Below are 15755 nucleotides of genomic sequence, written 5' to 3' on the forward strand. Positions count from 1 at the left end.
TAGTTCATCATAAGTATGTGTTGATCAGTACTTTGTTGAGGAAATTCTGTAGATCTCTGGGATCCTCTTTGTAAACTGTAGCTGCTTTCATTTTCCTGGTTTCTCATCTCCATCTCATCAACTCTGGGAGTCAACAGGTTTCCTCCTGGGTTTCCCCTCCTCCTTTGCTGCAGTCTAGAAACTCTCAGGGCAGTAAACGTGTGGTTTTAGGGTTCACTTCTTTTGTTTCCCATTTGTCAGAGATTACTGTATTTCATTGCCTCATGTTCTGTGTCTTAAAAAAAAACCATAGTTTCATTTATTATATCTGTTTTGTTGTTTGTTTATTTCAGGCTAGATGTTAATCTGGCCTGTTTCTCTATTGAGGTCTGAAGTGTAAGTCCAAAGCATTGTCTGTTTTCTTCTTATCATAAAGCTTCACTTAAATGTTTCTTCCTCAAATAGGCCCTTCTGTCATAACACTCTCAAAAATAGGTCCACATTTCCCGCTTATCTCATTTTTCTCCTTGATAGCATTGCTGTCTTTTTTCAACTGTAATAGTACATCTATGGATTCTTTATATGTTTTCTATTATAAATTGAGGAAAGAGATTATAATTATTTTACTCATCACTGTATATCTAGTGCCTGGAAAAATGTTAGACACAGAAGATGCTTAATATTTTTTTGAATGAATGAATTTTTCCCATTTATTATTTACCATAATTTTTGCTCATTTTTGTTCCTTGAGGCATTCCTTCTTTTCTTATTCTTTTACTCCTCCATTTTTTTATGTTCTCCAATTCATTTTTTATATTTATTTGCCTCTCTTTGCTAGTTCTTTCTTATTCTTATCATCCCCTCTTCTGAATTTTTCTTTATGCTTCTACTTGTGTTCCCAGTATCTGTTACCATTCCCTACACTCTGAAAAAACCCACGCAGTGAAAGCAGGAAAATATCTATAGATAGACTTGAGGCTTTCTAAGGGATCTCCCATTACATAACTAGAAACTGATGCACAAGCAAGTCTGTCTGACATGTTCTACATTAAGCCCACTTTTCAAAACTCCTTTTTGTTCAAACAGGTACTACTATTCTCTAACTAGCAAAATTTCTGTCATTTTCACAAGTAGAATATACATTAGACTATGAGGCAGCTGACTGGGTGTTAGTCATACCATAGACTGGTTGTGATTCTGGAAAACTTATCTAACCTCTCTGTGTCTTGGTTTTGTCTTTTATTATAATAATAATGTCTACTATTTATAGAAATGCTTTTATAAACATTAACCAAGAAAAATTCCATAAGTCTCTAAGGGATGTAGGGATTATGATTTTTTACTTTATATATGAGAAAAAAGAAACTCAGAGAAGTTAAGTGACTTGCCAAAGATTTCAGACATAATGAGTAGTTAATAAGTAGAACTTGCCTATTGCTCTTTCCTAATCATTTCACTGGTTCCACAAATCATAATCTGTCAAATACAGAGGTTTCCTTTGAGCTATAGGGTCTTATTATTCTATGATGTGAAAGATTTGCAGATGGAATAAAGTTTTAGGGGAGGGAGTTCCTTGGAACCTAAACTACAATAAAAAATGATCAGTGAAAGAGCCCAGGAAAAGATCACAATTGAGGTGTTTCTCCAGAAATGAAAAGTATAAAATTCAAAATAGAATGTGATATCATTTTGAGAGCAAAATTGATACAATAAAATATAAAAGCTGGATTTCAGAGAGCACCTGTCTAGTCTCAATTGTGAGAAATAATTTTAAATTGTTTCATTTTTGAATATATTATTTTATTGATTGTGGATAAAAACTGGAAAAAAAAGTGGTTCCTGATTATAGTATAATGCAATTGGTTTCCAGTGATCCTGAAACTTTCAGATATTTAGAGACGCTCAATAATACAGTGGAAAGCATATGAAGTCTGTTTTGTATCAAATAGGTGTAAGTATAATTCCCACTAATTGTAACTTTGGGAAATTAATATCTTTTGACTTCATTTTTTTCATCTGTAGAGGAAACTACAGTTATCTATTTGCCTTAAAGGGTTACAATGACCATTAAATAATATAACACTGAGTCAAATTGCTGAGCACAATCCCAGAATAGAAAAGACACTTAAAGGAAGAGGGTTAAGTTCCCCCAAATAGAGAATGCAAATATGCTTTCCTGAAAATTAGAAAATAATTCATGAAAAGGCCAAATAGTCTCTATTATAATAAAATGGAACTATAAAGATGTAATCAGGTTATATGATTAAATAAATTAAAAGCAAATTTTCATAAAACTTATTTTTAAAACATATGCCAGTTAATCAGTCCCTTATCAAAATATAGCATATTGATTATCAAGAGAAGACTTTAAAGAAATTTGATTTTGAATCTCATGGCTTGTCTGAACTCCTAGGGACCTCACTGGTGGACACATAGAGGATCTTTTAATAGTCTTCTAAGGACTTGATTTTACTTCTGTCTTGACACTTCAGATCTTTGTTTAGAAGAAACTATGATTTGTTTTGCAGAATCCCAGTGAACCCTGGAACTACAGAAGCTATTTCTGCTTTCACTTGTCAAATTTGAAAAATCCTCTGGCTATTCATATGAGCAAAAAGAGCCAGCTACATGCTCTATCCTAACCATCATCATTTAATTACTGAGCACGTATTTGTGCTAGGTGTAGAGAGTATAAAGAATTTGAGATCTACTCTTCAGGTTCTTGCCATGCATTTGGAAAGGTAGAGCATATGCATAAAAATAAGTAAACATACAAATGAATTTATGCTAAGTAGTAACTGGTTCACATACTTCCACATACAAGCTTATACACTATAGGCATTTAAATAAAGAAACTGGCACAATAGGGCTCTGATGGCAGCAGGAAAGGTTTACAACAGGAAGTAAAATTTGAGGAGGGCATTTCCAGAGAGGGGATGATATGAATAAATTATGAGGGTAGCAAGATATGTATACTTGGCTTAAGGGGAGTGTTTTTATAGAAGAGTAGTAGAAAATTCATTTGGAAATGTAGATAGGAATTATATTTTAGAGTACCCTGAATGTTTAAAATCTTTGCTTTTTAAATCTGAAGGCAACATAAGATTATTGAAGGGTTAGAAGTAAGTGAGCATGTCTCAGAACTTCTTTAACCTTTATATCATGGTTGATACTGTAGAATTCTGACTGCTCCTGCTCTTATCTTCAGGATACAATTTCTCTTCTTACTATAAAAGCATTACATGTTTATTATAGAAATATCAGAAAATACATAAAACTAAAAGAAGAACTTGGTAAAATCTACAATCTCATGTTTGGAAACTTTTTCTATTTGTATAGATGGATACATTTTCTCTCTCTCTCTCTCTCTCTCACACACACACACACACACACACACACACACACACAAACATACACACACACATACACACACAATGTTGGGAGCATCCAACCTTGAGAAGGCTAAACTGGGATTCAAAAGCTTGAGTATGTGTGTTAAACCACCTGGAGAATATTTACAGAAAAAGTTTTGGCTGAAACTTTTTATTTGGCAGGAAATGGGTATGAAAGAATAGAATTAGGGTAGAAGTCAGCTAATTTTTTATGTAAAGAGCAATATAGTAAGTATTTTGAGTATCATGGGCCATATGGTTTCTGTTCAACTCTGCCATTGTAGTGTGGATGCAGCCATAGGCAGTATGTAAAAGGTGAGTGTGGCTGTGCTCCAATAAGTTTTATTTATGGAAACTGAAATTTCATATAATTTTCAGGTGTTAAGAAATGTTATCATAATACCTAACAGGTTTCTGTTTTAGGAGAAGCAGAAGTCAACATAGATATCAATGTCCTATCACAATTCACCAGGAGCTGAGACAGTGAAAAGCATCCAAAAAGGGAGTGTTCTGCTAGAGTAGAAAATTAGAGGATGCTGATGATGAAAAATAAGGGCATTCCCAGAAAAATTTTATGGATTTCACAGGGATTGAGTATCTTTAGCTACAGGAAGACAATGTTTTAGGTTATTATAAATGATGTGATCCCATTAATCATCTACAAACAGGTGAGGTGAAGTCTGAAGAAATTCAAGATACAAACAGCATTTGTGTGTGTGTGTGTGTGTGTGTGTGTGTGTTTTATACAAATATGAAGCCATCATATATATTGTTAAGCAACCTGCTTTTTAAAAACATAACATTGATTAGTATATTGTAAATGTCTTCTTGTCAATGAATGTTCACCCCTAATATCACTAATATCATCTGCACCTGCAATCATACCCTCATTCTCCATTCTTTCTGCACTAGTTTATAGAATTGATTACTCCACCATCTTCAAATTTGCAATTTCCACCATGGTGAATGTTAATACTATTGACTCTTTAGTTTGTGACTTTAATTCCCCAATTTCATAGTGTTCATTACCTAAAATCACTATAGAAACATGTGTTTGTGTATTCTATTTTAATAAAAAGGATCAGAAGTTGGGAACACTTAGCTAACTCTAAGAAATCTAATTATTTAGAAAAAGAAAATATTGTGGCCTTGTTAGAACACTTTTATAAAATGGCCAAAGGCACAAGGTTTCCAAAACAAGAAAGCAATCAATTGTTATTGATACTGGAATGTCAGGTTTACTATTTATAAGGACACCATCGCTCTTCCTCCTCAAAACAAAAGACAGGGACTCTTGAACTAAGAGAATGTGGTCTGCAGGGTTGGAAATATAATGGGTGTGAATAAATAGGTATATGACATTAGCTATTTGAAGTATTTATACAATTATTAAAATTATCAGATTGCACTTCCATAACAAAACAAAAATTTGCATGCATGCTGAATGTGTTTTTAAAAACACATTACTAAGCACAGATGTATGGGTTTAACCAGGCATTAAGACTTAAAAAAGCTATTTGCCTAACCTTTATAGAACTTACTCTGATAGGAAGTACGGATCCGTTTCGTTAAATCAGGATAAAGGTTAGACAGGCCACGCATGCAAAAGTTGTCTTTGGAACATGCCAGAACATCAGCATCAGCAGCAGGCAGAGGAAAGAGAGAAAAATAGTCTAAAGTGAAAGGAAGGGATATCATACCAGAATCTAGAACAGCCAAGATGAAGAAATTGCAGCAAGTTTAGGTAGTCAAATTAGAAAGGAGATATTAAAAAAAAATCAATTAGAAAGAGGTGATAGATGAATGATGAGAGTGTTGTAGTAATTTTACTTAATCAAATATCCTATAAGAATAGATGTCATATTTTTCATCCATTTTATGTAGTAAACTTATTTCAACTTGTAAATAATATGTTTGTTACCTCATAAAAATCAAAATGCTTGTCCTTAGTCTTGAGTATTAACAAGAAAGCTTAGGGATTTTAGTTTTTGGTATTTTATTTTTATAACATAAAGTGAGTACTCATTGTAGTGATTTTATACACGAAATATGAACAAAGTTTATGATTTCATCAGTTTTTTCCTGATTTTAAAGTCACCAAAATTCTAAGCTCTAATCATAATTGAGTTTCAATAAGTTTAAATTAATAACAGTTTTATTATGCTCGTCACAATATACACCTTGTCATCCCATTGTGTATATCCAGTAAGTAACTTAGATGCTGTCATAGGATCCACAGTTTTTCTAATTCAGTTTGGGCTTTCCACATACAAATGTTGCCTCCTATCCCCTAATATCTTCCTATCCTAGAGTCCATAAACTTTCAAAAATCAATGTTCTCTTTCCCAATCATGAGGGTATCTTATGGTAAATGTGTGCACAATTTCTCTTATTCTGCCGTTCTTTCAAAAGCTGGAAATAGTAGAGGCAGAACCTATAGAATTTGAACTTTCCAGCATTCCTAAAATATTGCTAAAAGCTGAGATCCCTAACAAAAAACAGAGATTCCAAGTTCTGAAGGAGAAATTTTGTGCTCTTGAAAAGGGTCTAAGTTAGCAATGTGGAAAGGGTTGAGGTTTATTTAAAAAAAAAAAATTAACACAAAGGGAGAATTTCAGCATGTCAAGTTAATTTTTCATTAGTCCAAAAGGAAACTTTTTTATAGCTGTTTTATTATGTTATGTTAGTCACCATACAGTACATCATTAGTTTTTTTATGCTATGTTAATTACCATACATTACATCATTAGTTTTTGATGTAGTGTTCCATGATTCATTGTTTGCATATAACACCCAGTGCTCCATGCAATACGTGCCCTCCTTAATACCCATCACTGGGAGGAAACTTTTATTATAACATTCAGATGTTAAGTTTCGCACATTTGTTATTTAGAAAATAATACCTATTATCATGTTATCTTTCTAGATGAAGACATTCTTTACATGAGTATATTTAATAAGGGCTTTAATAATCAACTGAATTTTTAAAATCAACTGATTAAAAAAACAAAATCTAATAGAACTAAACACATAATACTATAGATGTATTTCCATCTGCAAATCTTTGAGCTCAACTGATTTTTTGTCAACTACAGTACATCAGTGGACAGAAAATGTACAAAATTTTGTCTATTTACAAAGCCAACTATTCAGATAAATATTGAAATTTCAGTAAACTTTGGATAATTTGGTATATCAAAATTTGTCATTGTATAGAAATTATTTCTGCTTATATCTTAATTAACTATATATAGTTAAACAAATTTATTGGTCCTGTCAAGCAAAATGTTCTCTTTCATAGCATTTAAAAATGTTAATAATGTTTATTGCATTTGTGAAAATGCCTCCAAGAAAATCACCATCCAACAAGGAAAGGTGACAGCTAGAATATGGAGTTTAAAAAATTAAAAATAGTGAAATACTTAAAATTATATTTTTAAAGAGTCCAGATATAATAGGAGAAAATTATCCTGTTAAACACAACCATTGCAAACAAATTTTTCAACTACAGAACCTGATTTTCATAGCATTTTTATATTTAATAGCTTCTTGTTTTCTGTTATTTCTTAGGAATTCGACTTAAGAAACTTGAGATGCTTCCTAACTTTGACAGCAAATTGAAGTTTAAACACTTCATTTACACTTTCAAGATTCTCACTATGTTTCTGCCCAATTTTATTCACATATCATAAATTATGTTGACTTTATATTGCCATGCATTTGAACCGTATCATAGAAGAAAGATAAGAAATCCAAATGTAAGAAAACGGATGAACTAATCAAGCTCATAACCATTTTGTTTTATCTCCTACCTGCAATGAACTGCTTGTTTTTTCGAGGTGACCGTGGTTGACGTTGGTATAGGTCACTTGATCTATATAGGTCAATGGTCCCCATGCTTAACAGTACTGTCTTCTGTATAAAATCCACCACAGCCAACCCATTGCAGTTCCCAAATGCAACTCTGAGAGAAAAAAAATATGCAACTAGAATGTATCACAGCAATCATTATTATTTTTATCTTTGAATAAAAATAAGATAATTAGAAAGTAATGCCTTAGGGTTGGGGAGGTTAGATCATGATTGGTATAATATCAGGAAGGATATCATGCCTTTACATAGGATAGGTTAACCTTGTATAGTAGCCATGACCCCTGCAGTCATATTTCAGCATTAATTTTATTAGTAGGTAGCGATTACCCAATCTGCTCTTGAACTTGGCCTTATGTTTTTATAATAGAATCATAGAAAATCTTTTCACTATGCAATGGGGAAATACATCAAGAAATGGCACACTTTAATAGCTATAGATGGTTAGGTATGTAATTAGATGCCTTTTTTTTGGCTGTGAAATAATTAGATGCCTTTTTAAAATAAAATTATAATTGTTAAGCTCCAAATTATGTCTCTTCTTAAACAGAGAGTATATATTTAACACAAAATTTTACATAAAATTAACTTTCTATACCTAAGATTTTGACACCTTAGTAGATATAAAGAGATACAATTTTCATTCACAAAAATTAAAATTTTTCTCACTCTCTTGTTCTTTATTTTGTCCTACTTATTAAAGGACAAACACCATTTGATTAATTTCTCCTGAGAAATTAAAACAGCTCTACTAAGCAGGCATTTTGAAGATTTATTTATTTATTTGAGAGAGAGAGGACATGAGCAGGAGGGGCAGGGGGAAGGAAGAGAGATCCGAAGCATACTCCATGCTCAGTGCATAGCCAGATATGGGGCTTGATCTTACAACCCTGAGGTTATGACCTGAGCTGAAACCAAGAGTTGGTCACTTAACCAACTGTGTCATCCAGGTGTCCCTAAGCAGGCATGTTGGTCAGCCTAACCATTAGGCTTACACAAACTATTTTTTCTCAGTTTACAACATGCCTTCTAACTGAACAATTGTATATTTGTGCTTTTTGCTACCTAAACTAAATAAACACTAGTTGCATGACTGTTGTTTTGCTTATTTTATGTAAGTTCCATGTTGTTTTATTACTTAGATTGAATCTGATTAACAAATCATCAGTTTACTCTCAGTCTAGTTCTTTCTACTCTATCACATAGCCTTCCTTATAAGTAAAAAGAAAAAAGTTCTACCATATTAGATGTTTTGCTATTTCACACAGAGTTCTACATCTTCAATAAGACAGACTTTGGAAACTAAAAAAAAATATTGTTATAAAAGTCAGCAGATTACATCTCCATCATTTATAGGTGACCTTGAAAAAAAATTAGAAACTTTGCCAGGCCTTAGTTTCTTTACTTTATAAAAAGAATTATAATACTAGATTTATCTACTTCTCATGGCTCTTATGAATAGCAAATCAGAAATTTGTTATTAAAGTACTTCAAAAAAATTTCCATACATAAGTAGAATTGATCCCAATATTATAAGTAAATGCAATATTATACAAATTATATATCATAGCAAGTTAATCTCTCTAAAGTTGTACAGGTATGATAGAGTTCTCAAATGCAATACTGACAAGAAACAAAAATAGGAAATTAGAATGTATTACACTAACCAAAATGATTATTTTTATCTTTAATTAAAATTAAGAATACTAGAGGGGTGCCTGGGTGGCTCGGCCGGTTGGGCCTCTGCTTTGGGCTCAGGTCATGTCTTTCTCAAACTTATTTCATATAGCATGATACCCTCTAGGTCCATCCATGTTGTCCCAAATAGCATAGGGGTAAATACCTTTTTGGATTGATCCCTTTAAAATTATGTAATGCCCTTCTTTGTCTTTTATTACAATCTTTGTTTTAAAGTTCATTTCTGATATAAGTATTGTGACACCAGCATTTTTTGTTTTGTTTTGTTTTACTTCAGTTTGTATCCTTCACCTTCAGCCTATGTGTATTTTAGGTCTGAAGTGAGTCTCTTACAGGCAGCATATAGATGGGTTTTGTTTTTATATCCAAAGGTCCAAGGTTTTCTAACCATTTCTAGTGTCTGATGATTCTCACCAACTCACATTCCCAAGTCCCTAAGGAAAGTATGTTCAGAGGCACAAAGCAAAGTTTTCTTTTTTTTAAACTTTATTTTTTAATTTTAAAAATTAAAGTATTTTTATTTAAACAATTTCAACAATAAATATAAGATGAAAGTCCCCTTAATTGGCCCACTGTATGCCAATCCCCCTTTCAAAAATGATTGTCATTAACAGTTATTATACCCTTCTTGCCCTTTTCCCATGTTTTAACAAGCATATAATTATTCTATAACTTTCTTATTTTCACAAAAATACGTTGAAGACATATTTCCTTGTCTGTGTTCTTTAACTGTTGTATTCTAAGGAACAAAAGTAACATGTTTTTTAAAAGAGCATCTTCCTATTTATGGACATTTATATAGGTTCCAAATGTTTTGTTATTATATATAATAAAGAACATCCTTCTACAAACTGTGCATAAGTGAGTCTTCAGAAATTGTAAAAATTTCACTAAGATTAGAATTTTAGGGTCAAAAGATATAGTTTTATTTTAAAGGATAAAATGTATAAAAAAGAATCCATTTCCTCATATTGTTAACGGAAAATATTAACAATCTTGGGGCGCCTGGATGGCTCAGTCATTAAGCATCTGCTTTCGGTTCAGGTCATGACCCCAGGGTCCTGGGATCGAGCCCCACATTGGGCTCTCTGCTCTGCGGGAAGTCTGCTTCTCCCTCTCCCACTCCCCCTGCTTGTGTTCCCTCTCTCGCTGTGTCTCTCTCTGTCAAAAAATAAATAAAATCGTAAAAGAAAAAAAATACTAACAATCTTTAAAAATTCATATAACAGATAAAAATTGCTATTCTGTTGCCTCAATTTTTTTTACTTGTTACTAGTGAAGTTATAAATCCTTTCATATTTATTGGCCATTTGTATTTCTTTTCTGAATTGCCTGTTTATATAGTTTGCTTATTTTGTAATTGGGTAATTTTTCTTCTTATCAATTTGTAGAAGTTTAAAAAATGTACTCTGGATGTTTATAGCATATTACAGATAAACAATATCGCATAGTATAATATCCTGTACTTTGATTTTTTTTAACTTTATTAGATATTTTGGTAATTATTCTATGTAAATTCATAGGACGTGAATTTTTTAAAATAACTCCATAATATTTATGTGTAATCTGATTTATTTACCTAGAACTTTGTTAATGGACAATAGGTTGCTTCTAGTCTTTTGCTATTAACAATACAACAATGAATATCCTTCATAAGTTACTTGCACTAAAATACAGAATATAATTATCGGATAAATTTCTAGAAATAAAATTACTCAATTTGCAAAAATCTTATATTTTGCTTTTTTATTCAAGTGAAACATTCATAAATAAAGATGTACATAATTGTACACTTCAATGAATTATCACAAAGTGAACAATCCCACATAACCACAACTATGTCAAGAAATAGTATGTTACAAGCAGCTGCCTCATGCTTCTGCCAATTATTGCTACTCTTTCCTCTCCCCAAATCTGACTTTCTACCAGTTTTGCTTGTTTTTGATAGATGTTTGGCTTTTTTCATATATATTGTACATGTAAATGTAGTTTTTCACTTTAATTGCTGTAGAATTCAAATGGATATGTTACAATTTATTTAGTCAATCTACTCTGATAGGCATATTTTATTGTAATTTGGGGCTATTACAAATATAATATTGCCATCACAAATAATACTACTGTCTTTTGAAACATATGTGCTTGCCTTTCATTTGGTACATACCCAGAAATGAAACTTTTGGGTTGTAGGGTGTGCCAACCTATGTATGCTAAAATGGAGTAAATAATGCTACCAATTTTATAAAGTAGATTCAACAATTTACCCTCTTAACAACAACGTATGAGAATTCCTGCTACCCAGTATCTTTGCAAACCCTACCAACATTACTAATGGGGTTGTGTACCTTCTTATATATATATATGAAAATATATGTGTCATTTATATATCTTTCTTTGCAACATACTCAAATTTCTTCTGCATTTTTTGTTATTTGTGATTTCCTTATTGATGATACATGAGACTCTTTTTATATTCTGCATATTAATAAGTCCATTGTCAGATATAATTAATCCAAATATCTCTTCCTTGTCCTGCCCTTTCACTCTCTTAATGATGCCCTTTTTTCCAAGAAGTTCTTAATGTTTTTCTTTACGGTTAATACTTTTTGAGTATTGTTGAAAAAATATTTTCTTAACACAAGTGTAATGAAGATATTCTCCTATAATACCTTTTGAATCTCTGTGTGTAGTAGGAAAGAAGAGTCAAATTTCAGTTTTCTATATAATCTTTCAATTGACTTTGTAGTATTTATTGGGGGGAAAAACCTGTCACTTCCTCTATTGCTCTGCAGAGCCAATTTGGCTATAAATGCCTGGATCTCTTTCTGCACTCTTTCTTCTGTGCATTGGTCTTTTTGTCTATCTCTCCTGTGCCAATAGAAACACTGTCATAACCAATCTATCTTTATTTAATAAGTCTTGTTTTCCAATAGAGCAAGGCTTCTAATTCTGTTTTTCTTTATTACTGTCATAGCTAACTGTGGTCCTTTGCATTTCTCTATTAATTGGAACCAGTTTTAAACTTCCAGGGGAAAAAAACCTGCTAAAATTTATACTGGCATTGTGGTAATTCTATAGATCATTTTGTGAAAACCTGACATCTTTGTACTATTATTGAATTTTACATTCCATGATTTAGGTTCTTTAATTTCTCTTAAGTTTTACAGTTTTCTGTGTAGAGGTCTTGATTATCTTTTATTAGGTGTAGCCCTAGATTTTTTATTATTTTTATTTTATTATAAATGGAATCTATACAATTTTAGTTTCTGTTTTTTCAGTATATGGAAATGTAACTTATTTTTACATTGACTTCGTATTCAGCAATCTTGTTAAAATCTATTAGTGATTCTAATAATCTGTAAAGTATTTAAATGATGTACATACCTAATCATTTCCTTTTTTTCTAATCTACATAACTTTGATTTATTTTCCTTTCTGTATTGTCCTGGCTAGGACTTACAGCACAGTGTGAATAGAGGTGGTGGCAGCAGTCATCCTAGTCCTGTTTTTATCTCAGAGGTCTGTAAACCTTTCAATATTTTACTGTAAAGTATGAATGATATTTCCTGCCATGGATCAGATTAATGAAATTTCCTTCTTGGTTTACCAAATGTTTTTGCTTTTTGCAACTCATGGCTTACTTACATGGTTTTCTATTTTATCCTTTAATGTGATGAGTTAAATGAATTCATTTCAAATGTTAAACAAGACTTGCATTCCTGGCATAAACAAAACCTGGTTATAGTATGTAATTATTATTGCTAGATTTATTTATATTTTGGCTGGGATTTTTACACCTATATTCATGTTGCACTTTTAGTAATGGTATTTTCAAATTTTGGCATCAGATTATGCTGGCCCAAAAAGATATGAATATGACTTTTTCTTTCTCAATTTTCAGAAAGTTTTGTGTAATATTGGTATTACTTATTTCTTAAAATTTTGCTGGGATTTATATAAGTAGCCACTTGAGTGGAGTTTTCGGCAGTTCAAACTGTCTATGAGAAAGGTGTCCAAGCTGTCTTTCTCATACAAGTGTAGGTTCTTCAGAGGTTCTATAGTGACTGTCACTGCCACAGTTACTTTACATGGAAAATATGCTCTCTGACTTATTCTAAACAACCTTCAGCTTCTGAAACTGGTGATATACTTTCCTGGCCTCTTAATTTTGTCATTCCTTGCCTTTATAGGTCAATCTTTTGAGTACAGAACCCTGAAAATGGCTTGAAATCAGTCATCGGCCATAACTACTTGGGCTATATTCTTGCAAACATATATTCTTGCCATATCAAATAATGGGATTATTGATTGTCCCACACTTCCATCCTCTCTCCTCCATTCATTAAAGGGCTGTTTCTTCCAGTTTCCCTACCCAACAAGTTTTCAGTCAAAAACAAGTTCCCCTTATGTATATTCACATAGAACCTCCACACTGTAAAAACTCCAGGAACACAAGATTTTTTTTAGGTAGTCTGCCTTTCAAATGGCTTCAAAGAGCTCTTGGAGCTCATCAGACTTAGCTTAGGGGAAGACTGGAAAGTATAGAAGTAGATCCAAATATATTTTTAAAAATGTATTATTTGATAAAAGATGATTCTAAATTTTGAGGGACAAGATGAAGTATACAGGAGGTGGTGTTGGCTGCAACTCTTAATCATCTGGAAAAAAGTTTAATCCCTATTTCATACCTTATATGTGAATAAATGCTAGACAGAAGAAATACTTAAATATGTTAAAAATAAATATATTAAAAGAGAATATAGTAAGTGAGGAAAGCTTTTCTAAGTATGACACAAAATCCAGAGCCATAAAAAATAGAATTACTTTAAAAATTTTTTAAATTTATGCATGGAAAAAACCATCCTAAACAACCTCATAAACAAAAGCAGGGAAAACACTGGCAAGTTACGTCACATAGAAAACTAACTTTCCTACTTTGTAAATAGTTTTCACAAATCTGTAAGAGAAATATTAACAACTCTGCAGAAAAATGGACAAAGAATATAAACAGAAATGTCATAGTACAAGAAAATATGTTTGATTTCACTTAAGATATGAGAAAAGTCTACTTATATACTTAACAAAATGACAGGGATTAAAAGTTTGTTTATACACTGTTGTTAAAAAGGTAATGGAATGATACCAGGGTTCTGGGATTGAGCCCCACATAGGGCTCCTTGCTCAGCAGGGAGCCTGCTTTTCCCTTTCCCTCTCTCTCTGCCTGCAGTTCCCTCTGCTTGTGTTCTTTCTCCTGTCAAATAAATAAATAAAATCTTTAAAAAAAAGAAAAGCTGCCTTGCCTTTCTTTAAAAAAAAAGGTAATGGAAGATCAGGCATTCTTAAAACGGTGGTGGGAGTATAATTTGGCACAACTTCTATGGAGGGCTACAATCTAGAAATAAGGATTAATTAGAATTAAATTAGCTTTTAAAAGGAATACTATCCAACTTTCAAAGAATGTCTGATTGGACTATGTTGTTCTAAGCTACTTCCTCTTAGTTTAGCCTGTTAGAGGAAATGTGAATACTTTTTGGAAGATGATAACATCACTTAGAACCCAAAATTATCTTTATAATATTTATTTATTTATAGGTATATAAATAAATATATGATGTTATATAAACTCATATAATGTTCCATAAAAAAATTAGAAACAAAACCAGAAAGCAAATCTGGGATACATGAAAATAATATAATCAAAATCCAAGACAAATAATAAATTAGATACCACATAGGGAGTTATCAAACACATATTTAAAGGAACTATATTCAACATGTTCAAGGAAATGAAGGACAAGAATGATAGGAAGATAACAAGAAGCTTTAAAAAGAACCAAATGAAAGGCATAGAACTGAAAAATAAAATAACTAAAACTGAACTCCATGGGTAGATCTACCAAAGATTAGAAACAGTTGAAGAGAGAATCAGTGAACTCTAAAAGACAAGTCAGAAGAAAGTATCCAAGTTGAAACATAAGGAGGAAAAGGATAGAAGAGAAACCAGAAAGTATGTGTAATAACATCCTAACAACCTTTTAACATTAAAAGTGGGAATATTATCACAAGTTTGACTTTAAGCAAGAATAAATAATCATAGGTTTTATTTATGTTATTATTTTTCTTATACCATTTTCAATCAAGTAAAAATCCAGGTAAGGGCTTCCTCCCACTTTTAGCACTTAGGTATTTTAAAAGAAACATCTAAGTATATAAAATATATTAAAACAAATTAGAGTGTTTACTTACATTCCATATGCTGAGTTTACAGCAAGACTAGTAATCTGTTGGGGAGGCTCACCATCCACCCACACCAACTGAATAACAAGCTCTGCTTGATACCCTGGAGGCATCCTCACTGGTCGCGTCTTAACACTAAAAAAAGAGAAAAAAGTAGTTCTACCACATATAGTTTAAATAAGTATGCTCATGCTTATCTTCAGAATTTACATAGAATCTTCCTATAGAAATATACAATACCAGGCACTGAGGGCAGTACATAGGTAGACAGCATCTTCTAGTTTTCTTAAATACACCAAACCACTTAAGATTGCTTAGTTTTTTCTTTAAGTAGCTTTTCAGTCATTCAAGTCCACAACTTCAAATGTCCTTCATCACTTCCTTTTTTTTATTTTTGAGGATAGTGTTTTAAATTATTTTTATTATTTATTTTCTTACATAATATTTGTTACATATATGTAAGTTATAATGCATGACAATAAAAAAAAAAAGACTATTACTCTACCACCCAACTTTAAGAGCTCAACAATGTCCAAGCAGGGGCGCCTTGGTGGCTCAGTCGGTTAAGTGTCCAGTTCT

At 31.9% G+C, this 15755-nt stretch overlaps 1 protein-coding gene across 1 annotated transcript in view; it reads right to left on the reverse strand.

Moving 5' to 3' along the window:
• Positions 1 to 15755, reverse strand: part of STXBP5L (syntaxin binding protein 5 like) — a 406674-nt gene that overhangs the window by 102045 nt on the left and 288874 nt on the right. Inside the window, exons 18-20 of the mRNA XM_027586273.2 lie at positions 15186 to 15311; positions 7184 to 7335; positions 4913 to 4984 (exon numbers count right to left, since the gene is read on the reverse strand). Of these exons, the coding sequence (XP_027442074.1) occupies positions 4913 to 4984; positions 7184 to 7335; positions 15186 to 15311 (350 nt within the window). The remainder of the gene's footprint in view (positions 1 to 4912; positions 4985 to 7183; positions 7336 to 15185; positions 15312 to 15755) is intronic.

This window comes from Zalophus californianus, chromosome 1 (assembly GCF_009762305.2).
Source record: "Zalophus californianus isolate mZalCal1 chromosome 1, mZalCal1.pri.v2, whole genome shotgun sequence".
Lineage (NCBI taxonomy): Eukaryota > Metazoa > Chordata > Mammalia > Carnivora > Otariidae > Zalophus > Zalophus californianus.